The 26,612-nt window shown below is 43.8% G+C and overlaps 11 protein-coding genes across 11 annotated transcripts, besides 1 other annotated feature; 8 read left to right on the forward strand and 3 right to left on the reverse strand.

Annotated features, from left to right (window-relative positions):
- Positions 1 to 2,182: 2,182 nt before the first annotated feature.
- On the forward strand, positions 2,183 to 3,234 carry BO79DRAFT_222870 (NAD(P)-binding protein; the record flags this gene model as incomplete). Its single annotated transcript, XM_025683575.1, has 2 exons — positions 2,183 to 2,612; positions 2,663 to 3,234. The coding sequence occupies 2 exons, from the start codon at positions 2,183 to 2,185 to the stop codon at positions 3,232 to 3,234; spliced, it is 1,002 nt and encodes a 333-aa protein (XP_025533873.1).
- Positions 3,235 to 3,698: 464 nt separating this feature from the next.
- On the forward strand, positions 3,699 to 5,462 carry BO79DRAFT_222871 (HET domain-containing protein; the record flags this gene model as incomplete). Its single annotated transcript, XM_025683576.1, has 1 exon — positions 3,699 to 5,462. One exon carries the CDS (start codon positions 3,699 to 3,701, stop codon positions 5,460 to 5,462), a length of 1,764 nt encoding a protein of 587 aa, XP_025533874.1.
- Positions 5,463 to 6,235: 773 nt separating this feature from the next.
- BO79DRAFT_279259 (alkene reductase) lies at positions 6,236 to 7,581 on the forward strand. Its single transcript, XM_025687964.1, has one exon. It carries the CDS (start codon positions 6,361 to 6,363, stop codon positions 7,471 to 7,473), a length of 1,113 nt encoding a protein of 370 aa, XP_025533875.1. The 5' UTR covers positions 6,236 to 6,360; the 3' UTR covers positions 7,474 to 7,581.
- Positions 7,582 to 8,378: 797 nt separating this feature from the next.
- BO79DRAFT_183750 (uncharacterized protein) lies at positions 8,379 to 9,714 on the forward strand. Its single transcript, XM_025680283.1, has 5 exons — positions 8,379 to 8,814; positions 8,871 to 8,949; positions 9,009 to 9,117; positions 9,204 to 9,442; positions 9,553 to 9,714. The coding sequence occupies exons 1-5, from the start codon at positions 8,440 to 8,442 to the stop codon at positions 9,660 to 9,662; spliced, it is 912 nt and encodes a 303-aa protein (XP_025533876.1). The 5' UTR covers positions 8,379 to 8,439; the 3' UTR covers positions 9,663 to 9,714.
- A 55-nt stretch (positions 9,715 to 9,769) lies between these two features.
- On the reverse strand, positions 9,770 to 10,951 carry BO79DRAFT_279261 (zinc-binding alcohol dehydrogenase family protein; the record flags this gene model as incomplete). Its single annotated transcript, XM_025687965.1, has 3 exons — positions 9,770 to 10,305; positions 10,363 to 10,785; positions 10,847 to 10,951. 3 exons carry the CDS (start codon positions 10,949 to 10,951, stop codon positions 9,817 to 9,819), a joined length of 1,017 nt encoding a protein of 338 aa, XP_025533877.1. The 3' UTR covers positions 9,770 to 9,816.
- A 751-nt stretch (positions 10,952 to 11,702) lies between these two features.
- On the forward strand, positions 11,703 to 13,317 carry BO79DRAFT_161877 (T6SS phospholipase effector Tle1-like catalytic domain-containing protein; the record flags this gene model as incomplete). Its single annotated transcript, XM_025679044.1, has 2 exons — positions 11,703 to 11,810; positions 11,866 to 13,317. 2 exons carry the CDS (start codon positions 11,703 to 11,705, stop codon positions 13,315 to 13,317), a joined length of 1,560 nt encoding a protein of 519 aa, XP_025533878.1.
- Positions 13,318 to 14,038: 721 nt separating this feature from the next.
- Positions 14,039 to 14,335: a sequence feature (Protein overlapping with rRNA (BO79DRAFT_161873, RAK83044.1) was converted to a misc_feature.).
- Positions 14,336 to 15,471: 1,136 nt separating this feature from the next.
- Positions 15,472 to 16,477, forward strand: BO79DRAFT_233654 (Fic family protein; the record flags this gene model as incomplete). The annotated part of the gene is made up of 2 exons (XM_025684297.1): positions 15,472 to 15,726; positions 15,863 to 16,477. 2 exons carry the CDS (start codon positions 15,472 to 15,474, stop codon positions 16,475 to 16,477), a joined length of 870 nt encoding a protein of 289 aa, XP_025533880.1.
- Positions 16,478 to 18,014: 1,537 nt separating this feature from the next.
- Positions 18,015 to 18,690, forward strand: BO79DRAFT_233655 (uncharacterized protein; the record flags this gene model as incomplete). The annotated part of the gene is made up of 2 exons (XM_025684298.1): positions 18,015 to 18,368; positions 18,409 to 18,690. The coding sequence occupies 2 exons, from the start codon at positions 18,015 to 18,017 to the stop codon at positions 18,688 to 18,690; spliced, it is 636 nt and encodes a 211-aa protein (XP_025533881.1).
- Positions 18,691 to 21,146: 2,456 nt separating this feature from the next.
- BO79DRAFT_279263 (histidine phosphatase family protein) lies at positions 21,147 to 21,965 on the reverse strand (the record flags this gene model as incomplete). Its single annotated transcript, XM_025687966.1, has 1 exon — positions 21,147 to 21,965. The coding sequence occupies one exon, from the start codon at positions 21,963 to 21,965 to the stop codon at positions 21,147 to 21,149; it is 819 nt and encodes a 272-aa protein (XP_025533882.1).
- Positions 21,966 to 22,891: 926 nt separating this feature from the next.
- On the forward strand, positions 22,892 to 24,466 carry BO79DRAFT_279264 (MFS general substrate transporter; the record flags this gene model as incomplete). Its single annotated transcript, XM_025687967.1, has 1 exon — positions 22,892 to 24,466. The coding sequence occupies one exon, from the start codon at positions 22,892 to 22,894 to the stop codon at positions 24,464 to 24,466; it is 1,575 nt and encodes a 524-aa protein (XP_025533883.1).
- A 763-nt stretch (positions 24,467 to 25,229) lies between these two features.
- On the reverse strand, positions 25,230 to 26,426 carry BO79DRAFT_260598 (uncharacterized protein; the record flags this gene model as incomplete). The annotated part of the gene is made up of 1 exon (XM_025686412.1): positions 25,230 to 26,426. One exon carries the CDS (start codon positions 26,424 to 26,426, stop codon positions 25,230 to 25,232), a length of 1,197 nt encoding a protein of 398 aa, XP_025533884.1.
- Positions 26,427 to 26,612: the final 186 nt, after the last annotated feature.

Below are 26,612 nucleotides of genomic sequence, written 5' to 3' on the forward strand. Positions count from 1 at the left end.
ATGTAGTTAATTAAATTATATAATTTTAATAATATAATTAATATATATAAATTATTAGAATTTCAGTTCCTGATCATGTAATATTCTTTTTATATAAAAATTTATTAGATTTTTAATATATAGATTTCTGCAGATCTTTTTATAATTATTAAATTAATATTTTTAGATATCCAGCTACTTTTTATATATTAAGATTCTTTTATAATTTTTTAATATTAATTATATAAATAAATTATTTAAATCTGTACTGCTGTTAAAAGATTATTATAGATTTTCTATAATTTAATATATATTTAATTTAAATATATAATTATTAAATATTTTTAAAATATTTATCTTTTTTTTTATATACTTGGATTTTCTTAGTATAGTTTTATTATTTTTATTAATTTTAATATTTTTAGTAGTTTCAATATTATTATTATTTTTAATATTTTTAATAATTATAATTATCTCCTCTGCCTGAGCTATAATTTAAGATTTTAATAATTATAGAATAGCTTTTATATAAATATAGATTTAAAATAGATCTTTAAAATTAAATATCTCTGATTAGTATTTAAGAATTAATTTTTATTAATTATTTAATAGCTTATGCTTCTAAACTAAGATTTATAATTATTATATTTTTAATAGATTTAAAGACTTATTATTAATAATAAATAATAATAATAAGAATTCTTTATTTAATATTAGTTTTAGAATTTCTTTTATATCTGACTTGCTTTTAGCTGTAAAATTAATTTTTATTTTAATTATTTATTATATTTTAATTTTATATATTTTAGTAGATTTTGATTTTATTATTTTAATTACTGGAATCAGCTATAAAAATTTTTTATAAAATATTTTTAAATTCTTATTTAATAAGATTATTCTAAAAATAACTTTACTGCTACTTAATTTATTAATTTATAATAAATTATATATTTATATCAGAATATTCTTCAAAGTTTATATTATTATATTTATAATATTTTTAGGAAGGTTTCTCTGATAAAATATTTTTTTTAATTTCTATATATTTTCTGATCTTATATTATATAAGAAATAAATAAGATATTTATTAAGATTTTATTTTATTTTATTAATATATTAATAACTATATTTAATAATATCTTATATTTTTTCTTTAATTTAAAGCTTTTAAATCCAGGTAAGCCTAGTTTTCTATTTCTAATTATTAATTAGATTTTTTATTATATAATCTTAAAATTTAAGCTAGTAAGATTTAATTAAGTTAAATAATAATTAATCTTTCCAATTATTTTTAAAATTAAATTTTAGTAATTCCTATAATTTCTTTTTATTTTTTTTAATTAATTTTTATATTATAGTTATCTCTACTATAATTATCTCTATTATATTATTATTTACTAAAAAGAATTTTATATTATTTTTATTATTTATTTCTTTTATATTAATACTGTCTTTTTATATTATTTATAAAAGTTTTCTAATTTATTTTTAATTTAATTTATTATTACTTCAGTTATTTTATTTTAATACAGGAGGAGAAGACAGAAATAAAAAAAATAAATAAAAAAAAAATAAAATAAATAAAAAAGAGAGAAAAAAAAAAATAAGAAAATAATATAAAAAAAAAAAAAAAAAAAGAAAAAAAAAAAAAAAAAAAAAAAAAAAAAAAAAAAAAAAAAAAAAAAAAAAAAAAAAAAGAAAAAAAAAAAAAAAAAAAAAATATAAAAAAAAAAAATAAAAAAGTAAAAAAAAAGAAAAATATAATATATATAAAAAAAAAATAAAGTAACAGTAAATTAATAATAAGGTAATAATAAATAATCTATAAAAAACTTAGTTAGTATAAAAAAGAAATAATAATATAATTTTTTATAGATAGATTAGAGATAAAAAAGTAATAGACTTTTAATAATAATAAATAATTATAAAATAAGCTTTAAACAGTTGATCTCTTATTATTTTCTTGAATATAGTTTTAAAGTAATATATAAATACTAGTATAATTATTATATATAGTATAACAGAATACTTATGATTTATTTTAGTCAGTAATTATTAGGAACTGTTATATAACTGGCCACAACTCCCGGCAACTTCCACCAGCAGCCTACTATGCACTTGCGAGGTATATATTAGGAGCTGGACTGTGATGATAGAAGATGGCCGTTAACTCAGTGAATCACGATCTACTGCAATCATCAAAATGACTACACCTCTTATCTTCGTGACCGGTGCAACCGGCTTCATCGGTTCGCAGGTCGTCGCTACTACACTCAAAGCCGGCTACCGCGTACGTCTGAGTATCCGCAGAGCAGAGCAGGAGGCCACATTGAGAGAGCTCCATCCTGGATATGGCGACAAAATCGAAACATGCATTGTTCCCGACATCTCTCAGCGGGAATCGTTCAAGAATGCTTTTAAAGGTGTAGATTATGTTTTCCACCTTGCCTCTCCGATCCCCGGCGGAGGAAACGACTTCAAGCAGGACTACGTTGAGCCGGCCGTCAGAGGCACCGAGGCCATTCTATATGCTGCTTTGGAGTTTACTCAAATCAAGAAAGTTATCGTCATGTCTTCTGTGCTTTCGCTGGCTCCTGTGACTGCTTTGCTTACCAAGGATATCTCGATAAAGGGTGAGTACCATAAAAGATACCCAACTTGAATGATAACTAACGCATAGCAGACAACACTGGGGAAATTATCCCCGTCGACATGAACATGTCTTTCCCGGAAGATTCTCAAGGCCACGCACTCAAGTACGCTGCTTCGAAGATCCTTGCGCACCAAGCGACACGGTCATTTTTGAAGAACAATAGTCCTCATTATAACCTGATTACACTCCACCCGACATACGTCCTGGGACCTAGTATGGTTCAGAAGATCCCGGGCGAGCTTAGTGGCATGAACGCGCTCTTCTGGTTGTCAATTACCTCAGGCCAAACTCAAATTGCCAATGCTTGGGTGCATGTTCACGATGTCGCGGATGCACACATCAAAGTGCTGGAGAAAGATGTCCAGAGTGGAACAGAGTTTATTTTATCCAGACCGTCTGTGTCCTGGGAGCATGCGGCGAAATTTGTTAAAGAAAAGTATCCAGATGTGGAGTGTAAGCTGGAACCGCCTTTCGAGGGGGATTGGGCGCTGGATACCACTGCTGCTGATCGCATACTGGGTATGAAGTGGAGGTCGGAGGAACAAATCATTAAAGATGTTATTGAGCAGCAGTTGGAGTTGAGGGAGAACGCTCGTAATTAGGCAAATGGCGTGGAAATCTTCTTTTCATGATGTTGTGTGGGTGTTCCTTTGGAAACTGAGGATGAACATGAGGGTAAGGTAAGTTTCAAGGCTGATAGCAATGCTGTAACTAATTCTGTGATTAATATGGATTCTTCTGGACCTGAGAAATATCATCAGACTATCACAAGTTGCTTGACAAAGACTGTCAAGGTAGATAGAAGAATGCCGGATTCATGCCACGTCAGCACACATGAGGGGCTGCTCCCCCAACGAGCTGAGCACTAGTACAGTTCAAAGCTACCTGAGTTAGAGCTGTAGTACCGCTAGCTTCATATTTGCTTTTTTCCAGCCCACAGTGCACGATCGTCCTAATAATAACCACCGACCTCGATTTTAACTTCCTCACATTTCTGTCGCCGTGACCATATAGACTCTCAAGAGCACAAAGAATTACCCACTTCTACTACTGGGGGTTCTACAAAATGAGCTTCCAATACCACAAACTGGATCCAAACCAACGACAAATCCGACTGCTCTCTATTCATCCCTCAAGAAACAAAAGGAATCCGATCCAGTGTTCCCTCCATGCCGTGTCACTCAATGATTCTCCCAAGTTCGAAGCCCTTTCATATGTTTGGGGAACGCAAGATGCCACCGAGCAGATAGTTCTCGATGGTAAGGAGTTCTATGTAAAGCCCAACGTCGCCAACGCTCTTTACGAACTTCGACGTACATTCAGGCGTCGGGATATATGGGTCGATGCTATTTGCATCAACCAGTGCGACATTGACGAAAAGAATACCCAAGTACCCTTGATGGCCACGATTTACACCTCAGCGGCTCGCGTAGTCGCCATGCTGGGAGATGCCACCCCGGAGATAGAGCTGGCGGTAGCATGGACAGAAAGATACATAGAGAAGAGATTGACCAAACGGGCCTTACACTGGTGGCGGCTCGATGTAGCGAGAGCCTTTTCTGATAAGGCTAGAGTAAACAGGGTCCATGCGGAATGCGATACCTTACAAGGCATGATCCAGATCATGACTAGGCCTTACTGGTTTCGAATGTGGACATACCAAGAATATCTGCTGCCCATGAATACGCCACTTGCTGTCTGCGGAAGTCTGACGTTCAAAGTGTCGACAATGCTAGCAGATCCTGCCAAAGACTCGATAATGAAGCGCATGGACCCCAGAATATCGTGTGATGATTACATACCGTCAGACGAGGTGACAAGTTTGAAGTGGGTGTGGGATGCGGCCAGCGAAGCATTCAGCGAAATCTGCACCTACGAAGAAGTCTCCTCCCTTAGACAAAATAGGGGGTTCGAAAAGAAGGAAACCCCGGGGCATCATTTCAGGAAAACATATCATCGGAAATGTCAGAATCCAAAGGACAGAATTTACGCCCTTTATGGTGTCATCCAGGACCTCCAGAAGGCTTTCCCTCCAGATTATAATAAAACATATGAGCAAATTGCGCTGGAAACGACGATTTGGATGATCAGTCAGGAGGACTGCCTGCTTTTCACATTAGTTCCTTTTGCTGCACACAATGCATGGAATACTCAACTCCCTTCCTGGGTGCCTGATTATCGCCAAGGCCCCGCACAATTCATAACGTCTTACCGGAAAGTCCCTCTAATAGATGCAGTGCAAGAGCTTCGCGGGTATACAAAACTTGGGACATCTCTTAATGGGTCAGACCATATGGCAGTCAAAGTATCTGACAATAGTTCAATTTTACACCTCCGTGCTCAGCGATTCGGTAAATGCAGGGCCGTGCTGCAATTTTCAACGGATCCACGCACGGTTGCAAGTCAGCTTATTTGGGTCTTTAAGAATCTAAAGCAGTGGTGGAGCCATCTCTGTGATAGACTTCTCATGCAAGACCACCTTATCAGCACATGGCTCGCTTTTCAAGTTACTTCGCAACACCAAGACGTCGATACGATACGGTCTTTTCTATGGAAAATAGCGAAGTTGGGTCCATCGGTTACCGAGGGGGAGGTGTGGGAGAGGGAAGGTGCCACGAAGTCTTATATTGAACATGTCCAAAATCTTGGAGGTCACAGGCTCTTTTTGGCGTATAATTCCAATCTCTACTTATTTGGAATCACCCCAGGGGCAGTGGAAGATGAGGACATTTTCACTATTCCACTCCAGTTGAACCGCCCACTCATACTTTGCCCTGATGACACTGTGGTCAGCAAGGGCGATGAATTGTACTATAAAGTAGTTGGCTAGGCCCTCGCGGGCCGTTCACTCCGAGAGTCCGTCTCTGCTGCGCTTGAACATAAGTCTGTAGAGGAGTTTCTTGTGATTTGAGTAGAGAGGTTAAGTCTTGTATTCCAGTTTTGAACCTTTTCCCTAGCTTGTTGACCCTGCCTTAATTACTGCTGAAGTCTGACTTAATAAGAGTTGCACCTTTCATACTAGACCTCTTCCTATGGGAACGTTTAAGGACCATATAAGGGGGGAAAGGATTGGATCACGAGAAAAGAAAAAGCTTTTGAGTCTCAAGTGAGTTTTCAATTCCTAAGCGATGGCATAGTACTCGTGAGAAGTCTACACCTCCTTTAAACACACGTCCACGCCAATCAAGCGATCCTATTATGCATGGTTCAGGGCATGGCACAAGCTGGTGTATCGGTATAATCTAAATGGCTCCACTGAAATACTAAACAAGGGAGTTACCAAAGAATAAGCCAACGACCCTGCCATATCTATGAAATGTATTAGCGCATGCAAGGAATAACTGAATTACCTTTGCATAGATTAAACTCATTGCAAACTACTATCGACTAAACCATCATTATGCATGAGCCAGGCTTGATGAAGACCCACTCCGGAGAGTTCGGAAAGGCAAACAAGCCAAAGAAAGCAAAACAAGCCTCGGCTGCCGGCGGATACCCGCACCGCAATGACTTCATGGCCAAGCAGCAATTAATAATGAAGATTCTTCGGGCTAATGTTAAACATACAAAAGTCTCCGACCCATCCTTAAAATATAGGTATACGCGATGAACAACCTGAAAGTCCCCGAACTCTGATATAGTATTTATACCCCCATCTCCCCCAAACCACAACTACCGTAATTCCCGCACATAACCCTCGAATCCCTTGAATAATTGCACCCCGCATCATGGCCGAATTAACCTCACCCATCCGCATCGGTGACCTCGAGCTACACCACCGAGTAGTAATGGCACCGCTAACCCGCAATCGCGCCGACGCCCAACATGTCCCGCTCCCCATTTCCCGCGACTACTATGCGCAGCGTGCCTCCGTCCCGGGCACACTAATCATCACCGAGGGCACATTCATCTCCGCCCGCGCCGGCGGCATGGGCCATGTCCCCGGGATCTGGAGCGAAGCTCAAATCGCTCAATGGAAGACCATCACTTCGGCCGTCCACATCCAAGGAAGCTTCATCTTCTGCCAGCTCTGGGCGCTAGGCAGGGCCGCCAAACCAGACGTCCTCCAGAAAGAAGGCGGATACCGCGTAGTCTCAAGCGGAGACATCCCCATGAGCGAATCCAGTCCCACACCAACCCCATTAACAGAGGAAGAAATATCAGACTACATCGCCGACTACGTGCGCGCAGCGCAGAACGCCATCGCCGCTGGGTTCGACGGCGTCGAGATCCACGGTGCGAACGGCTACCTTCCTGACCAGTTCACACAATCCGTGAGCAACAACCGCACCGATCAATGGGGCGGTAGCGTCGAGAACCGCTCCAGGTTCGGTCTGGCTATCGCGAAAGCCGTTGCGGATGCCATTGGGCCACAGAGGACCGGATATCGCATTAGCCCTTGGAGTACCTTCCAGAGCATGCGGATGTCTGATCCCCGACCGCAATTTACGCATCTTGTGCGTGGCCTGGCGCAGTTGAACTTGGCTTATTTGCATGTGGTGAGACCACGGATTTCAGGGTCAACGACGGTGGAGCATGAGTCTGAAGAGGAGGACGAGTCGTTCCTCTATGAGGCGTTTGGGGACACGGGGGCTATTATCCTCGCGGGCGGGTTTACGGCCCAGACGGCTACTGAGGCCCTCCGGGCGCATCCCGGGTATCGTGTCGCCATTGCCTTTGGGAGACATTTCTTGGCGAACCCGGACTTGCCATTCAGATTGAAAGAGGGATTACCGCTCAATCAGTATGACCGGCCGACGTTTTATACGCCCATGTCACCGAAGGGGTATGTTGATTATCCGTTTAGTGAAGGTTTTAGTCCTTCTCAGGGGAAGTTGTAGCGAGGCTGCAAACGAAGGTGAATAGATGTATCCTCTCGAATTTTCAGCATTGTCAGCATGTTCTCTGCACTATACACCTCATTATAACTTTCTCCGCAATACTTTCCGTCAAGCCATAATATAGTCCGGAAGGTGCCAAAAAGTACCCTAAATGTCCAGAAATCGGTGTAGAACAATACTATTGCGGACTTAAGGGAGGTGTGAAATGATCTTATGGGCACAAGCCCAGGAACCGACGGCTGTATGATGTCTAATCGCGGTACCATCAGAGACGGAACTGATTCTGGTACAATATCAGAGGCGATTTGAAAGGAGACAGCCACCATAACTAGAAGATCCTGTCGGTCGGTGTGCATTCGCGCATGAATGAATGACCGAATACATGAGTCAATGCTGCGTGCATGTCCTGATGCATGTGCGGGATTTCAATGTCGCACATACCCATTACCGACTCCTAAAAGAGCAATATATTAAGTTTGCAGGGATGGCCATAGTGACTGGATAAACCAGTCATCCGCATGGTGTTGGTGGAATGAGCGAAAGGGGGTTCAATGCGACAAAATGGATTATAATTTTACCTTTTCCCAAGCAAGAGACCCACTCTCTAACATACAATTATAGACTACCTCCCGCCATTGGGCAAGTATCTTAGCCTTGGCGGTTAGCGCAGCTTCTGAAATTGGGTGAGATGACTCCTTTAAGGCTGTGAGAGATTCTTGGCACCTTCAGTGAGTCATTGCGCTATCTAGTTCATAATGATCGGGGTGCAGATCAGGCTAGCTCGTCTGTTGGAACTGCTCCACAGTAATTCGAGGCTGTATGCAGGGGCCAAACCAGAAAGTTACTTAAGTAGAAATAAAATGAGTATTTTTGGGCCAGTGAAATATGTACTAAGTTCGTACATAATTTTATGATTTTTTTTTCTGTTTTCTTTCTGATACCTGACCGAATTTGGTCTATAATATCATGGCTAGGGATGTTCAAGCGAGACTGGCATACCTCCAATGGCAACCCAGCTACACCCATACACGCCCTTATAAAATTGGTGTATTTGCTGGACGAAGAAAGCGCAACATCGATCGCGAAAAGACGACTAATTTAGTCTTTCATGAGGCTGATCATCCCGAGATTATTCGAGATATTAGAGGACGGACTGAAACTCCTCTGTTCGATCTTGATACCAACGGTTTCGTCTACAAGAGATGCCTCGCACCGACTCTTACAAAGTCTTATGAGTACTCAGATCCTCAGAAGGTCAACGATATCTTCTTGCCAGAATGCGAAGCCATTCTGAAGGAACACGTTAACGGGGCTGCTGAAGTTATGATTTTTGATTGGAAAGTGCGCTGTAACACAATCATCTTATGTGCCAACCACTAAGCTCCTACTTTCGACAGATCAGAAAGAAAAAGAGCGCAAAGGAGAAAAGGACGCGAAACCCGAATTTGCAGGGGTTTGCGCGACAGGTTCATATAGGTAAGCTACAGTACATCAGGCGGTGAGAGTCAGAAAAATGTATGTGCTGACATGATAAGACACACTTCTGACTCGAGATGAGATTGGGACTACTTTAATGGAGCGTATACGCAATCATCTTCCGGAAGAATCTCAACACCTTCTTTCTGGGCGAGTCCAGCTGATCATGTGAGTTGCTAGGTTATCCTCCTCTCTTGCCAGACCCATCCAGGCGGTTAGATTAGTGATTGCAAGTGTAACTGACATATAATCAGACTCTGGCGACCAATAAGTGGGCCGATCGAGGATAACCCCATTGCAGTATGTGATGGACGAACCTTGGACACATCCAAGTTGATTGAGTCCGATATGATACGCGGGAACTATACCGGCACTATGCTCTATCCACAATATGAGCCAAGCGATGCACATAAATGGTATTATATGAGTGGCCAGGATGTGGAAGATGTGCTTCTGTTCAAAGGGTTTGACACAAAGGAAGATAGTGTGAAATGTGAGTGGTCAATTACCCTGCTCGGCTGTCTTTCAACAGTCCATATTACTGTCAAGCCGGTGGGTTTGGAAAGGCGTCGGGTGTACATTGACTAACGGAACTTGCTGCAGATACTCCTCATACTTCATTCAGTCCTCTGAATACAGTGGAAAGCCCGTGTTCTAGGGTTAGCGTTGAGGTGAGGGCATTGGTGTTTTCGCGCTACCAGACAAGATCCTAACATGAGGGACAAAGGAAGAAGTGTAGGGTAGAACATAGAACACAGATAAGCGAGCATACGAAGCGAGACAATCGAGCATTCCGATGTTCAAAACTATACTATATGATCTCAAACGTCGCTCGGCATCATACTCGCTTTGTATAACTATTACAGCTCATTTATCAGGATCCTGGGGGTTTAGAACCAGCTTTTTCGGGCTGCGCCCTTCCAAAACGTCGGTACAAGCCTCCTGGATGCTGTTCAACCCACCAGCTCGCTTTTCCAAAGGTGTGGGGGTCACATTTCCGCCCAGTGCCCCGGGAAGATACTCACGATACCACCATTCCGTAAAATCACCATATTTCTCCTTCTGGGTAGTCATGCTGAAGAAGTCGTAAATTAAATCGACATTTTGGGCCAGGTTTATCTCTTTACCCTGCGCACGGACAGATGCAAATCTCCCACCGTTTGGTTGCAGCATGTCACTTATAGCATTTGCACTTTTTGCATCACCCGAAGCCGTGAAGATATAGTCAAAGGGCCCGAGACTCTTTAGTTTTGATACGATCTCATCATCCTTGTAGTCGAGAACAGTGGAGGCTCCAAGGCCACGAACATAATCGAACTTTCGCGGGGATGCCGTTGCTATGACTTCGCAACCGACCTAGAAAGCCATGTTAGCTTCCCACCGAATAATTCCATCGAGCTATGTCATGCTCACACTGGCCGCATATTGAACAGCGTAGCCCCCCACAGATCCACTACCACTCCATATAAGTGCTTTCCCCTTGCTATTTGTTCCAGGCTTCCCCATACCCAGGTGCAAGTGCAACGCAGAAACAGCTGTTAAAAGTGCAAAAGGTATTGCAGCGGCATCCTCAAAAGTCGTGCTTGCTGGTATCTTCGCGGTCGTGGCTTCTCTAGTCACCACGTATTTCTGCCAGCCCCCGTACTTCGTTTCTTTTAGCTGGTAAGTAGGCGTATCGGACACGACGCGGTCGCCTTTTTTGAATTTAGTGACTGATGATCCGACTTCATGGACATTTCCCGCAACTCCATTGCCCAAGATGAATGGGTAGGGCACATCAACGTATGCTTGGGCCCGGATATTGGCATCGAGGGGTTGTATGGCAACAGCATGGTTCTATCACACTTTTCAGTTACACGACTTCTCCAGTTTGTTTTCAGGCAAAGTGTTGACGTACCTCGATCACAATCTCATCAAAGGATGGAACATTGTAGGCCGCGGTGAATCGCTTTAGATCACTTTTTGGCTTCAAAATCCAGGCGGCTTCGTTCAGTGGCGACATGGTGCCTTGATGATGGCAATTCGCAAGGTATAAGTTAGGCGTGGCGACAGAAACTGTCAATGTTCTCAGTATTTATTTTATCTATTTAGCTTACTACTTATAATGTTGCTCTGAGTAGCAAAGGTGCAAAATGACCTCAGAGGTCTGAGGGGAAAGCAAAGCTCCGCAGGAGCTTAATGGAGCCCAAGCTTGCAGATGACCAATGATGAGAGACATAAGCATTATTAATTTTTACGAGATCGACAATTAACCTTTTCAGTATTCGGGAATAAACTCAAAATTATATTTGTGGGCTTTCTCTTCACCTGGGATTGCGCGAAACTTTGTTCTAGAACAAATGTGCCAGAAGCATACATTTTTGAGTTTGCTTGGAAGGAGTGTTGTGGTCATTTAGACATCATCAACCAATCTTTTGCTCTCGTATTTCGCACCGACACTTCCGAGACCGGAACTGGCCGATATGTGTATATCTTCGGAAATTTTTGACAAAAGGCAATCGAATCGTCAGGCCCTTTATTATATTGTGTTATAGTGTACATGGTGTTCCTGGGCCACAGCACATGCATAAGACAGGGTTGAAAAATGCGAAGCTCTGGACATTAGATTTAATGACGGGTAAGTTTCGCCACAAGTTACCCGTGGGTCTACTCTACATTGACAACATCCCTTTTCAAAGCTTTAAAAAAAGGAAGTGCCACTGAGCATTCGATGAGGTGGTGCAACTGTTCAGAATTCAGAAGCAACACCTAGCATGGAGCGGACTGCGGCAGACAACAGAGAGTTTGTTCTCTGTTTCGATGGAACTGGATATAAATTCCGCGGAGACGAATCAGACAGTAATGTCCTCAAGATTTACAGAGTGAGTAGTTAAATCATGAGCCACTTTTGTCAGGCTACACTCACATTAATCGAAGATGCTGAACCGCCATGACCCTCGTCAATGGCATTTTTATCAGCCGGGGTTTGGGACGCATACCACCTCGATCTGGCAAGCCAGTAAAGCCAGCACTAATCGCCTGAAGAGATGGTTTACGAATATGAAGGACTCCGCGGCAGGCACGACATTTGAAGAACATGTCATTGACGGTTATAGATTTCTCATGCGCTTTTACAGCCCCGGAGATGCTATATACATATTTGGTTTTAGCCGTGGAGCGTATGTTGCTCGCATGCTTGCGGAAATGATAGACCACGTTGGCCTGCTAGAGCCAGGAAATGAAGGGAAAGTGCGCTACGTCTGGACGACCTTCTCGAAATGGGCAAAATGTACCAACAGCGTCGATACTGGCCAGACCGAAAAAGATGAGTTATATAAGTACATGAAAGCCTTACGAGAGACTTTCTGTCGTCCGGTATCGCAGATTCGCTTTCTCGGATTATTTGACACCGTCAACAGCATTCCACGGTTTGAGGTGAATCGCAATAAATTCCTGTTTCCGTTTACGGCGAAAACCTCGGCTAGGGTAATTCGGCATGCCGTTTCTATCGATGAGCATCGTGCCAAGTTTCGACAGGATCTGATTTCAGATTGCAATCCTAACAGGCCGTCGACCCGGCGCAAGAAGCAGGACCAGCCAGAGCAACAGGGGCGTTGCACAGGCGAGGCGTTCTATCGACCAGCCCCCGCTAATGCGCTCTCCGAAGCTAAGGATGGTCTCCGTGACGAAAGCCAGAACACGTGTCAGGGTCAGGACATCGAGGAGGTGTGGTTCGCCGGATGTCATTCGGATATTGGCGGCGGATTAAGAATGGATGACGATGAAGCCATAGCACTGAGCCATGTGCCATTAGTGTGGATGGTACAGGAGGCGCAGCGTGCGGGGCTTCAATTCGATCGCGAAAAGATGAAGCTCTTTCATTGCCTCGATGACCCAGCTGGCTATAGAAATCTTCCGGGCCATCCGGAGTCAAGCACCGGGGTTCAAATAAATGGAGATCATGCAGGTGAGAAAGGGAACGAATTCGACTTCAAATCCGCACTCCGAAGGGCAACTACAACCGGACATGTACACGACTTCCTACAGTATGGCCAAGGTGTCTCGTGGCCCACCGCTTTAACGTGGAAAGTTGTCGAGTATCTTCCGTTTCGGAGATTGGCATTGCAACCCGATGGATCTTGGAAACCTGTTCGGTGGCCTCTTCCTCTTGGGGAGAAACGTGACCTTCCAAAGGGAGCTAAAGTTCATGGCTCAGTCATTCGCCGCATGAAGGCCAATCAAGACTACAGGCCGGAAAATCTACTCAGAGACGGAAAAGGGAAGAATAAGCGACCTTTGGAGAGTGGAATCGGCGCGTGGGAGGTGCATGCCTATGAGGGCTGTCCAGTGCGAGAGACATACCGCCGAAAGTCGAGCGAAACTGTCTAGACTGGTTTCGCTTTCTATATTTCATATCTTGCCATCGACGAATAAGGCATGAGTCATGAGCTCTGCTATAGCGGCAGCGAGCCGATTGCAGGACGAGACGGACGAGGAAACAGCACAAGAATGGAAGAAGGGGACCGGGCCCTAACACGCAGACCGTGCTTCAGATCGAGGCCGAGACTGGGTGGCTCGCTTTTCTGAATCCACTGACATGGGGACGGATGACTGACACACATCTCCCCACAAAGACCGGGCCTACACCGTCACATTCCACCTGCCCAAGCAAGTAGTTGAATACTCTTTCCCCATCAAGTGTGCCTTCTTGAGCCGGCATCTGTTCAAATGGTCCGCAAGTAGCAGATAAGTCCTTCAGTGTCTCGTTAATATCCGGATCATTTATGACGCGGTGTGTGGTTACTTGTTATGGTCAGTTGGCGCAACTAAACAGGCGAAACCCGTGTAGTGTGGAGGAAACAGATGATGTCAAGATATGAGCAAATGGATTGGATCTATCTGGATTTCAAGAGGTTTGGTTGAATGGCTGGAAGAGGTGGTGAAAGACCACGCAGGAAGAAGAGGCGAAGGATCAGCTGACGCTGCCTTGCTGGGTGAATGTCTCAATATCCCGAGTATGGGACTCCCCTTCAGAGCTCATGTCTAAAATGACAAAACTAACGTTAATAAGGGATTCCATGTCTTTACATTACATGATCGACAATACAAACTATCCAACCGACCCGACCAACTCCGTCTTCGGAAACGGAACATATAATTCGGAACATCGCGTACAATTCTCTCCGCGATCTGCTTTATTTTTGCGTCTTCTACAAATCACAAGGAACTTTTTGGTCTGTAAACTGTCTACTGAATGACATGATAGCATAGAAAAAAAATAAAAAACATACAACAGAAGGGATTCGCTGGTGGTCACCCACCCAACTACTAACCTCCCGGCGTGTGGCTTAAGTACGGCTGAGCGGACGGGAAGCCCTGTTTTCCACACCCTGTGGTCGTATGTGCTTGGTTATTCACGGAGTATACCTATGTAGTGCTCGTAGCCAATCAATAATTTGCTTTGGGTGGTTAAAGACTTCCGATCTCCTCCAGATGATGGATGTGAAGCGGATACATGTCATGGTATAGAGGTTCGGAAAAGTGACGAATACTATGGACGAGAATAAGATAAAGATCAAAATTAAAATACGAGCAGTCGAATCGAGCGCCATCTAGAGCAGTGGGTTTGGATTCTCTGTCCCAAAACATTGTGCTTGACTTCGCTTAGATCTGCATCTCGAATATGAACGTTTTCGGTGCCCTCAGAGAACAGAGCATGGCGTGTGTATTGCCGATACTCCAGGAGAATTTTCAGCTTGGGTTCTCAAGTAACGATAGTACCACGACTTCAAGTTACTGAAGAGCATTTTGCAGTTTTACATGGGTGAAATTCCTGAATGATGTGATGATGTGACCTTTGATATATAATCTATGGCACTTGCGAGAATAGCCACAATCCAAGCATACCCAGCACCGGCCAAGAATACAGTGTGTTATAATTCATCCATTAGAATAGTGGGGTATGGCAGTACTATACTGTCATAGGATCACCCTGCTCCATCACTTTCCAGCAGCGACGTATTGGGATCCGTAGATTCACCACGGTCATTGGCTGCCTAAGAAATGTCTGGTGATCGGCAATACAACAACCACTATAGTCGGGTGAATGACCTCAGCTTAAGCCGCTCGATGTGTTAATTAAACCTATCATGTTGCTTTTTCCTAAGATAGTGAATTTACTATGATGGGCATGGAAGCATCATGATGACATGATCATGACCCAAAAATTACCCCCAAATTTGAGACTCGAACACTAACATCCTTCCTCGCTACTACTTCATCAATCTACCAGATAATAATCAAACTGCACTCATGGAGAACATATCTCTACTCAGCGGCAAAGGCCGCGAAAGATCAGTCTCTCCTCGGCGAAAGCAACTTGCTGGACTCTTTGACAACCTGTCCATCCCCCCCGTTGCGAGCACAACAACATCTGCCAGTATGCGAAGCGCCATCAGCAGTTCTTTTACTACTCGTGGCTGGCCTCCTTCTATAACAAATGCCTCACCTGTAAATGAAAGCCGTCTATTCTACACAATATCCATGGACTCATCTGCCCGGGCGTACATTCCCCTCGACGACGATTCCCCGAGAGATCTGTTCAAGAAAGCCACAGAATTCTATAAAGTTATCCAAGAAAAGCTGGAAGAAAAGGGCAGCGCTGGTACTGCACTCATCAGTGATACTCTGACACGATATTTGGGTACCGTGATCTTCGGCAGCAACTACATTGAACGTGCTGGCCTCAACCTGGAAGAGACCAACAAAATCTGCGAACGTATCTTTCGAGGAGAATTCGTGGATCCAGAAAAAATACCTGAAAGGTAAGAATTTCTAAAGATAGATACCCGTTGTGACAACAGCTAATCAAGATGTGCGCTTCTTCAGAGAAACAGATTACGAGAAGAAACTGATCGAGGCGATCCACTCTAAGACCCCAGCATCTCATATCATCCGAAGCCGGCGAGAGGTAGTTCAACATGCGCTGGCACTGAACTTTTTGATAGATGTAATGGTTGTCAAGGACAAACCGCTTTCCGAGAACCTGATTCTCCATACCCACCGGATTCTGACGGAGTGTATCGACACGGCTGGGGGCATCCCTTGGACAGAATACTCGGGCAGGTATAGAAAGGTACATGTTCATGCAGGGAATACGAATTTTGTTTCGCCTAGATATGTGCCCGCGAAGATGAAAGAGCTGGTTACCGAGTTCGAGAGAGATATTCATAAGATTGAATCTACCCATATCCTTGATCCATTCACCTTGGCTGCCAAGTACTGCAACGACTTTGTGATGATTCATCCTTTTGCAGACGGTAATGGAAGAATGTGTCGATTGATCATGAACGCAATACTGTTAAAGTACGCCGGGATCGTGGTCTGCCTGGGCGAGCACGATGAAAGCCGCCGGCAATACATCGACATTCAAAAGCGAGCTGGAGAGCGCATGGAAGGCTCGGGAGAGCTTGCTGCATTGATTTTGAAAAAGTCAGTTGCTAGATATCGAACTATTAAACAGAAAATCAGAGGAAAGAAGCAGGGCTGATGGTTTCCTCATACTCTTTGCTTCTTTCGGACTTTTGCTTTGCTTGGCACATTATGCAGTTTATTATCCGCGGTTAGGACTACTGGGGGACATTGAGTGGGGATTGATAGCTTGCTTCCGCAGCCAGTAACTGGATTGTACTTATGAAGAACCTACCTAGCTCAAGCCGGCTATCTACCCCTGTTTAATTCCCAACGTGTGCTCGCGGAGAATTCAAGGCAATATCCGCCAGCATTCATTTTCTCTGACTTACTGTAAGTGCCGTGATTGTGAAATTATTTGGTATGTGAAAACATTCACTGTAGCCAGACACTTCACCAGATCCTTCTACGTGGCCATGTCTGCAGCTTTCACTTTAATAATCTTCCTCCTTTCGAGGGCTTATTTAAGGACCTGGGGCGCCAACAATCCGACTATAAGTCTCAATATTCTGACAGTGGTATCCATCGCCACTCAATATGGGAGGAACTAACTACGCAAATGCAGTCATGAGAATATGACCATCTTTTACAGGTGAGGAATACGCTCATGTCGCGATGTTTTGTCAAGAACATTCTAATCTTTGACCAAAACTTGGTACAGAAGATCGAAGATACTATATAAAGCTGAGTCTAAAACAGAGGCAAATCATCTAAGCCTATCGCAGTCAAACTTTTCTTTTCTCTGCAGCTCATAATGATACCGTTAAAGCTACACCGAGACCCTAGCACCTCGAATATCGAAGATTCACCTTCCACCACGGCACGCACAGGCTTTCCGAATCACAATACAACCTTCAAAAAATATCGTGTAATGGGACCTGTTATCTGAAGTTTGCGCATCTTATCCATACCACTGCCTATTTTCTGCCTTGGCTGGGGAAGCGGGCCAAATGTTCGAACTATATATACATTCTAAGCCTTTCCACAAAATGCTGTCCATCGTGTGATTTTACAAGGATCTTCAGAACGGACGAAGATTATGGTGATCTCTTTCCTTACGAAATTTAACATCATAACAACGCGGGTCTGAAATTCACAATATATAAGACCAGTGGATGGCTGAGAGCGACATTAACCTGCTGTCTTTGTTACTGTCCGTGAGCCTTTCAACGACAAAGGCGGATTTGGTGACTTCAGTCTCGGCGCTACCAATGATGGTGTTCTCGTCATATTATATAGAAGGTCTCAGGCCTTGTCCACGTACTAGGTCTGCTTGAAACCAAGTTTTTCGGAATCTTATTCTCTATTATCTTTGGAAGCGTACGACAACCCTCTGAGATTTACCATTATTATGTCTCGTAAGCAATCATGCCTGCCACGCGTTTATTGGCAACACTAACAAATCCCATTGTCTACAGGTGTACAAAATGTCTGCAGCTGCGGTAGAAGCACACAGGGATGGGGGAGTAGAACGTCGGACGATTATCGGGTCAAGGAAGAAGACAAAGTCCTGACTACAGGGAAGCCTTTGGCCGAGGAAGCAATTTCTCGTAGTGAGGCCTCGATCTCTTTGATCGATACCCGCGAAGGTATATGCGAGGTTGTCGAAGCTTTTGATGTATACTCCAGTTACTCCCGCCTCTATATACATTGACCTAGAAGGTATGAACCTCGGTCGAGAGGGCCGGATCTCTATTATTCGGATATTCTTATACCCACATAATCATGTCTACTTATTAGACATTCGTACTCTCGGGGCCACAGCGTTTAATCATGCAACAAATACGGGCACCACTCTTCGATCCATCCTGGAATCATTTATGATTTCCAAAGTCTTCTTCGATGTCCAGAACGACTCTGCAACCATGTTCCATCAGTATCATGTGGAATTAGCAGGCGTCCATGACCTTCAGGTTATGGAGGTGGGCACCAGGGCACATCCCGGGAAGTACCTGGCCGGGTCTGGGAAAGTGCATCTCACGGGATGTGCCCATGACTCAAGCCGAGAAGGCTAGCTGGTCAGCCACGAAAGAGATAGGGAAGACACTCTTCTCACCGCAGCATGGAGGCTCATTCGAGGTGTTTGAACTTCGGCCATTGCCAGAGGCGATAGTTCAATACTGTGTACAGAATGTACTCCTTTTGCCTGAATTGTGGCACATATACAACCAAGCACTTACCCTGGCCTCGAGAGAGAAGGTAGAAGCTGAAGTGAAGAATAGAATTAGACATAGCCAATCACCGCGGTTCATTGGGAAGGGGATCCATATGGTCTTAGCTCCCCAACTCTGAGAGACTGCGCCGGAGTGTCCGAGTTCCTGGCTCTGACTGCATAATCAACACATAGTGATTCACGAACCGATGATGGCCTTCTACATTATCAGGAGCAGTAACTGGAGTTTATGTTGGTCTAACTATAGCTGGGGGTGGAATATTTACGTCATTTGAACATAATTTCAAGCTGCCAGACTCGTTGTCGCAAGCCTCTTGTGACGTGTCAGACCCAGAATACTCCGTAACTAGAGCTGTATGGGAGTGTAAGTAATCGTTCGTGGAAAAGCCTATATAATCTCCGGCCATACCAGTCCGTTCCTGAGCTGTAATCGATCGGCGGCCTTCCAGATGTTGGCCCTCCACGGCTATGTACGCTATCCGCTCCAGCTACAATATGACCTTTGTAGGTCTTCCCATTTGCCGTAGTGACAGTAGTCCAGTAGTCGAAGCTCTCTGAAAATATGGCTTTCGCCGAAAGCCGGGATACCCTTTGTAGAGGGCTTGCGGGACATTTTGTCGATCGATGAATGTAATAGAATACTTGAACTTTTGTATTTCCTAATAAGCAGCTATATATTGTGTCTTGTAACAAGTGATATATATTAATTTTCTATAATCATCTTGGAATATAAGCTTTCCATTTAAAATACTCCAAGATAGATAATAATTAATATTATTAAAGACTTAATATAGTTCTTTATCTTTTTCTAAATCCTGAATTAATATAAAACTTGAGCTCTGTTAAATATAATATACATACATAATACATTTCTTTATATATAATATTAGATTAAAATTCTTCTCCAGAACAATATATAAATTATTTATATAATAAAATAATAAGTAAGAAGAAGGCCGGAGAATAATTTTTAATAATAATTAAGATTTATTTAATAGATAAATAAACAGCTAAAGAGAATAGCACAAAAATATAGATAATAATAATTATTTTATAAATTTAATAATTATATTTATAATAAATATAACAGCAGGCCAGTCTGCTATTATATATTATAAAAAAAATATAAATATTATCAGCTATTCTACTAGTTATCTAAATATAATAAAAGATTTAATAATATTTTTTTATATTTTTTTTTTAATTTATAGAATATACTAATAACAGAGATTATATAATAAATCTAAAAAATATATCTCTACTGACTATAAAATCAGAGAATTATCTAGTCAGGAAAATATTTCAAATTAATATTTTTAATATATCATAAGTCATGCCTACTATGCTAAGAGAACTAATAAACCTTGATATCCTACAAGTGATACGGAAATCGGCTTCGCGCTTGGTCTAGACCATGTGAGGTGTTTTACCAAAGAAGATACAACACCCCATGACTACTTCCCTGACAGAGTAACTGACACAGGCCACTGGTGCTGAGAAGCAATTGGCAGAATGCCGCACTCCATGTATATGCAACTGCAGGACCAATATATGCCGCAAAGGCAATGTGTCCCGTCAGGAAGCCAAGAGTGCACGCGACAAAGATCCATGGAAGGTTCCGTTGGACTAGACATCTGACCAAGGCAGCCCCTGTTCCCTTCTTAGCTTAACAAAGCTTGCTCTATAGATCATGATCATCTTGTAGAAGCCTTGTCCTGTAGCAATATCAAAGTTGGGGTGTTACATCACAGTGAGGATTTTCAGCGCGAGGCGGTGCTGTGAAGGAGTATAACGTCCATATTTGATAAGCGCGCATGTTAACTACTAGAACAGGGCGTGCTTATATCGGAAATGCCCGTTCAATTCAATTCTCAGGATCAGAATATATATAAAAAAGGCCTCTACTAGGTAGTCAGCCCATTCCAACATGTGGCAAACTCAAGAACAAGATCCTTCTCGCCCGATCAATAACATTAAGATTCTGCAAAATGTATTGGAGATTTAAGCTGCAAAAATGAATACAACTGCTGGGCTACTGGAAGTCCATGGCTGTGCTCCTGCGAGCTGGGATTATCAATTGCAAGGTGACCAAGCACAATTGGATTCGTCGCAGCACTTTCTTGGAGCTCAGTTCAAATGGAACCCCTTCTTTCAGCGGCGGCCGTCTAACGAAGGCTATGTCAATGTTGATATGTCTAATGCTCTGATGTATCCTGCCACGTCTAAATAGGATGCCTAATTGGCCCACTGTCGAGATGAAGCGCGGAATGCAAGGTGCCCAGGGACCAAATAAGTGAATGTTTAAAGACGCTGAGTACGCTCCTCTTACAGCTTAAAAACCTCCTAAACCATTCAAAGAAGACAGAACGTTTTTACCGTCTCCTGGAAACAGTGAGTGAAGATCTAGACACCGGCAAAAGAACTAAAAGAGCCAGAGATAGTCACATTTGCAACGCCGCCAGAGAAAAACGCATGCACCTAACCTGCGTGGGACTTTTTATTGAGCCTTCCTGCCTAAGAGCGCTCACAGTAATATGCCTTGTGCATCTTGTGGCCTCAAGTACACATTTACAAATTATCCAACCTCCAAATCCAGATCTACTTCGTCCGGTCGTTGCAGCCCTTGGCCCTGCCAACGCTCCATCGCTGCAGTGAAAAGCTTGACCTGATCCTTCTTTCCATACATAGGATGAGCTTTGCCACGCCTCCACCGACTTTCTCTTGTTTCCATCAACCAGGCCTCTTCATCGTGATTGGACCTAAAATCTCTTTCGAACACATAAGCACGTGTCTCACAGTTGTACCATCCAGTACCTGGGTGGCGATATGAGTCCTCCCAGTCGTCTGTAAGATAATGCAGAAATCCACCGTGTGTGACGAGAACAATTTCCGCATCGTCATCGCCCTTTGAAACCAGTTCCCGTAAAAGTCCGCGCAAAAACAGTCGAGTATCACGGGCTCGAGCTCTGATTGCATCGCTGCTCTGACTATAGCGGCTTCTAGCCTTCTTTTGGTTCCAGCCATCTTTCACCAAAGAAAGGTCCACAGGCCATTTCTCCTTTTCCACCACGCGTCGTAGGATGTCTGGGTCCGAGCCAATGTCGCACGGGTCAGTTGACGTTTCCTGAGCGTCAGGGAAGGCGATAATTCTTTGGGATTTGAGAGTCGACGTCAGAGCTGTCTGGAAAACCAGAGATGCAGTTTGAAGTGTTCGGCACATAGGTGAAGACATGATAAGTGAAATTTTCGACTGATCAAAGAAGGCGCCATTACGAAGCGATTCACATTGACTCTTCCCAGTTGGTGTCAAACGTGGGTCAGGAATGGTATAGCAACCGCCACCCACATTATGAAAGCCTTGCCCATGACGAACGCAATGGATGATTGGTGGCATTGTCTGTAATTCCAAGGTCAGTAGAGCAACAGTAGAGTTTGCAAGTCGACAATGCCAATCTTGACAGCTAGGAAAAAGCCCTACCGTGATGCTGGGGACGTACGCTTTTTAGGAACCAGAATCTTTCGCTAGCAGATTGTATAGATCCTCAGCTTAATGAATGTAAACTGCACTCATTGTCAAGGCTGAAGAGCAGCAAGCGTGATGTGTAGCTTAATGCCCAGGGGAAAAACTAACAAATATCAATTTTTTTATTTGCTCATAGTTAATTATTTTGTTAGTCAACTATACACCGTGCTTATAAAGCATACAGTCGCCTTGGAAATCCATCAAACAACTGAGCTCACAACATTCACTCATGGAGCATGAGTGAGCCAATCACAACTCTCCGTTTCCGATGCCTTTTTAAGTCTCCGGCTAGCTAGTGTCTTGGCAGCCTTATTTGGAAAGGTATAGTGGGGAGTTTTTCGAAAATTAAACGAATCAAAAGATCCTTTGTCCCCATACCGTTAAGCTTTTAAGTCTTCGGGTGGCTAGTGTCTTGGCAGCCTAATTTGGAAAATTATAGTGGAGAGTTTTTCAAGAATTGAACGAATCAGAACGGTCCTTCGGCCACACATTGTTACGGTTTGATCAATCTATACATTTGAATCAAGTTTCCGATACAAAAACTCTTTTCCATCCTTGTTTTCCTTTTTTGAAGCATGTCATCGAAGAGCTATTGATTTTCAAGCTCTTGGGAATTTCAATCGTTGCGACTGCCACTTATTGTCGGGCGGCTCTAAATCTCCATCAGGTCTTGGATTTTCTGGCGCTGAGGACTTCCGTGGCAGTCAATATCATCGGCATACCTGGTGCCTTGTTTACTTAGCTGGCGAGCGAATTTGGCACCCTTCAAGCTACGGAGACATTGAAAAATTTACAACATGGCTGTCGAGGATCTACGCCGAGCATTCAAAACGCCGTCGAAAAGCACCTCTCGGTTAAACGTACCGGAAATTCCTCAGGATGAATCACCATCTGCTCGGATTGAGCGTCTTGGACGTTCACGTCCATCGGCATTTCCCAATCTGTGGACTGAACTCTTCTGCCTGTTTGGCATAATTATGTCACAGTTCTTGACCGAGTTCTTCGTCTCAGGCTTCACGGTCATCTTGCCACCACTGGCCCGAGAGCTGAAGATTCCCCAGGCTTCGCAAGTATGGCCCGCGACTGCCTTTTCGCTTGTGATTTCGAGCACTTTGCTCATATTTGGTCGACTTGGTGATATGTGGGGAGGATACCCTCTCTTTTTCGCTGGTCTTGCGTGGCTTCTTATATGGAGTCTAATCGCAGGATTCAGTTCTAGCCCTGTCATGTTAGATATTTGTCGAGCACTTCAGGGCCTCGGAGCTGCTGCCTTTCTCCCAACGGGAGTCATGATTATAGGCTCACTCTACCGGCCCGGGCCTCGTAAAAACCTTGTCTTTGCAATCTATGGCACCGCGGGTGTTCTGGGCTTCTTTGGTGGCATTGCCATTGCAGGGCTCGTGGGTCAATTCTTACACTGGAGTTATTACTTCTGGATTGGCGCTGCACTTGCAGCGATAACGCTCACTACATCAATATGTGCTATGCCATACTCGACTTTGGCAAATGACTCCCGAAAGAAAGTGAAAATGGACTATCTCGGTGCGATTTGCATCGTTTGCGGACTCGTTCTTACGATTTTCGCGATCACTCAATCTGCACATGCTCCCTCGGGATGGAAAACGCCATATGTCCCGGCAACTTTCCTGTTAGGCATTATGTTCCTTGCCGGGACGTGGTATGTCGAACAGAACCTTGTCTCGGATCCACTTTTGCCCGCATCACTCTTCTCAGTGGAATCAATGACACCTTTACTCATTGTCCTCCTACTTCTCTACGGTACCTGGGGTATTTTCTCCGTCAATGGCTCACTCTACTATCAAACCGTCTTGTCAGCTTCGCCACTTCAGGTCGTCGTGTGGTACATACCCATTGGCGTCGTTGGACTTGTCGTAAGCGTCATTGAAGGGTACATCTTACATCTCGTCCCTGGCCATGTTCTTATGATAATCTCAGGCTTAGCCGCCGTTGGATCGCAACTCCTCCTCGCTCTCATTCCACCTAGTGGAGGAAGCTACTGGGCATGGATTTTTCCATCGTCCATTCTCAGCACTATTGGCATCGACCTGTCTACTATCGTGATGACAGTTTTCATTACGACAGTCGTCCCATCTTCGCAGCAGGGACTGGCAGGGGGTGTGTTAAATTCCGTTCTGCAGCTTGGCGTCGCCTTAGTCCTCGGGTTGACAGACATTGTTCAGTCGGCCGTGGTCAAGGATAGGGGAATAGAAATTAGCTATAAAGCAACATTCTGGTTCGGAGTCGGTGTCGCTGGTGCCAGCTTGATAATTCTGATGATCTGGGGCAGGATGCCCAAAGCTGTCAGCTCGCTGACAGCTGATGAAGAACAGGAACAGGCTTCTTCGTCCTGATTGTCAACCATTTGATTCCGGCGAGAGGTCAGGAAAGCCATACCTTGAGAAGGTTGCAGCAAACAGTGAGGCAAGGCAGTTTCGTGTTTTGTACATCATCACCTCGTTGAATTCGAGGAATGGTCGAAGCTTCCGCAGATTGTCCAGTAACGGTCTGTTTCAGATTCTAGATAGTTGAAGTAGTTTTTCGTATTAATCATGCTGTTCGTTTTCATTTATCATGACGTTGTATCGTGTCCCTTTTGCCTAAGGCACCGGTGCTGGGCCCGTTTATTTATTTGTCAGATCGGCTGTAGAAAGGAGTCGCATCAGTAGATTACATTTCCGGAAATTGTCTACTTTGAGGGAATCTCAAGCAAATTCGGGCGTGTGATTTCGATGCAGAAAGGGCGTTCTACCCAACATGAATATTGATGCGAGATGTGACCATGGTTTCATTCATATATGTAGGGAGTCCTGGTGATTGAAAGCGGTGGTCACTCGGGATTAAAGAGATCAAGAAGACCAAAGTACCAGATCATGATCCTGTCTACGGATTAGATGGCCCATTAGTGCGGCTTTGGAAGCAGGCACTACGACAGAACAGGCTGTGACTCAAGAGAGACTGTCATGATACGTCGGAGATTGACTGAAGACGGACGTATTCAATGTGAATAGGTCTTGCAAAGTACTCATTAAACTCCAAATCGCCTAAAGCCCGCCTCCAAATGGAGTGCAAGGACCATAAGAAAGTTCTTCCTTGAGAAAGTGCAGTATCAAACGTTCACATATCGTATGCTGGAGGCATCCTTCCAGAATCCTCGTACCCAGGTAACTCGCTTTCTGTCTCGAACATTTCCTCAGGTATCGGTGCGTCATATGCAATAAGACCTATGTGCAAAGGATATGTTGCCGCAAGACAATGTCGAACGGGTTTTCGGTCCACCAAGGTCTGGGTTCGCTGAACGAATGTGTCCTCGCCGATGACAATTTCAAGCCTCAGTCGATGGCGCACAGAAATGCCAATCTTTTCATGGGATATCTCATTCACAAAAGTGCTGTTCCTTGGTGATCTCTTAGTCTTGGGCTGCGGGCAGTGTAGTTCCATGTCGCTCGTGGCCTTTCGAATGAGTAATCGAAATGGTACTTGGGCTTGCTTGAAAGCATCTTTGTCTTCTTTCCAGGAAACAAGATCCTCAGGCATCCAATTGCCTCTTATGTTCCCTTTGCAGATTGTACCTATGTACCTCTTATCTGGATTGGCGCCAAGTGGTGATGAAGGGTGCTTGTGTGAAATTTCGACTGCTTCTGTCACTGACCATCTCACTTCACGGACCACAACTACCTTGATCTCAGAGGGACGACCCCTTCGTACCAGGGGTCCTTCAAGCAGAACGGTTCCGCTGAATGTGTCTTTTGACGTGCAATTGGGCAGGTACCCAGGCGATAGGAAGAGCCTGTTGCTGAATGGAATTTGTTGGCACCTTCTGAAATGTTCGAAAACAAGCGGAGGGCTGGGAACCATCGTACGGCAAATTTGCAGCTCGCGTGTTGCTTCAAGCTTTTCTCCTCCCTCCATCTTTGCATGAACAATCAACGCATATGATGTTGTCATAATTGAAGTGTGAGTTGTCGGGCTCAAGGACGTTGGAACAGCAAGGGAGAAATCTGACAAAGCTTGGTCTCTTTCGTTGGCTGTGGCTGCTCCAGTTGGGCGAAAAATCTCGGCACAAGCCACTACTTCTGCATAAGTAGCTTCTGGCTGCTTTTTCCTCTTCACGAGTTGTGAAATGGCCCTTCGCTTTGTCGATAGCGTGACGAACCGCGTCAGCGAGACTGACACTAAAGGTGCCGTCGACTTGCCCCTAAAGCATGCTGATGGCAAAAATATGACTCCGTAGAGAGAAGGAGTATATGTCTCTCCATAAGGCGTAAAGTAGATGTTGTGTGTACCCGGCACGTCTATCTCGAGCCTAGACATGGTGTGAGGCAGGTATGGAGATGAGGGAAGGGTAGAAGAAACTGAACGAAAGGGGGTTTTGTGCCCATGAAGCCTTCTGAAGCGAGTTTGAAGACGCAGAAATTGAGGATACATCTCATTGCTGGACCATGTGACTGTCTAGATGTGCAGTGAGCTTAGTCCCAAAGGGGAAGCCAAGAGACTGGG

The sequence above is a fragment of the Aspergillus costaricaensis genome, assembly GCF_003184835.1.
Source record: "Aspergillus costaricaensis CBS 115574 unplaced genomic scaffold BO79scaffold_66, whole genome shotgun sequence".
Lineage (NCBI taxonomy): Eukaryota > Fungi > Ascomycota > Eurotiomycetes > Eurotiales > Aspergillaceae > Aspergillus > Aspergillus costaricensis.

Excerpts from the sequence above, each read along its gene's own strand:
- BO79DRAFT_279259 (XM_025687964.1), top strand. The coding sequence starts at position 6,361 with ATGGCCGAATTAACCTCACCCATCCGCATCGGTGACCTCGAGCTACAC.
- BO79DRAFT_183750 (XM_025680283.1), top strand. The coding sequence starts at position 8,440 with ATGGCTAGGGATGTTCAAGCGAGACTGGCATACCTCCAATGGCAACCC. Across the intron at positions 8,950-9,008 it reads TGCGCGACAGGTTCATATAG|ACACACTTCTGACTCGAGAT; the intron begins GTAAGCTACAGT and ends TGACATGATAAG. Across the intron at positions 9,118-9,203 it reads GGGCGAGTCCAGCTGATCAT|ACTCTGGCGACCAATAAGTG; the intron begins GTGAGTTGCTAG and ends ACATATAATCAG.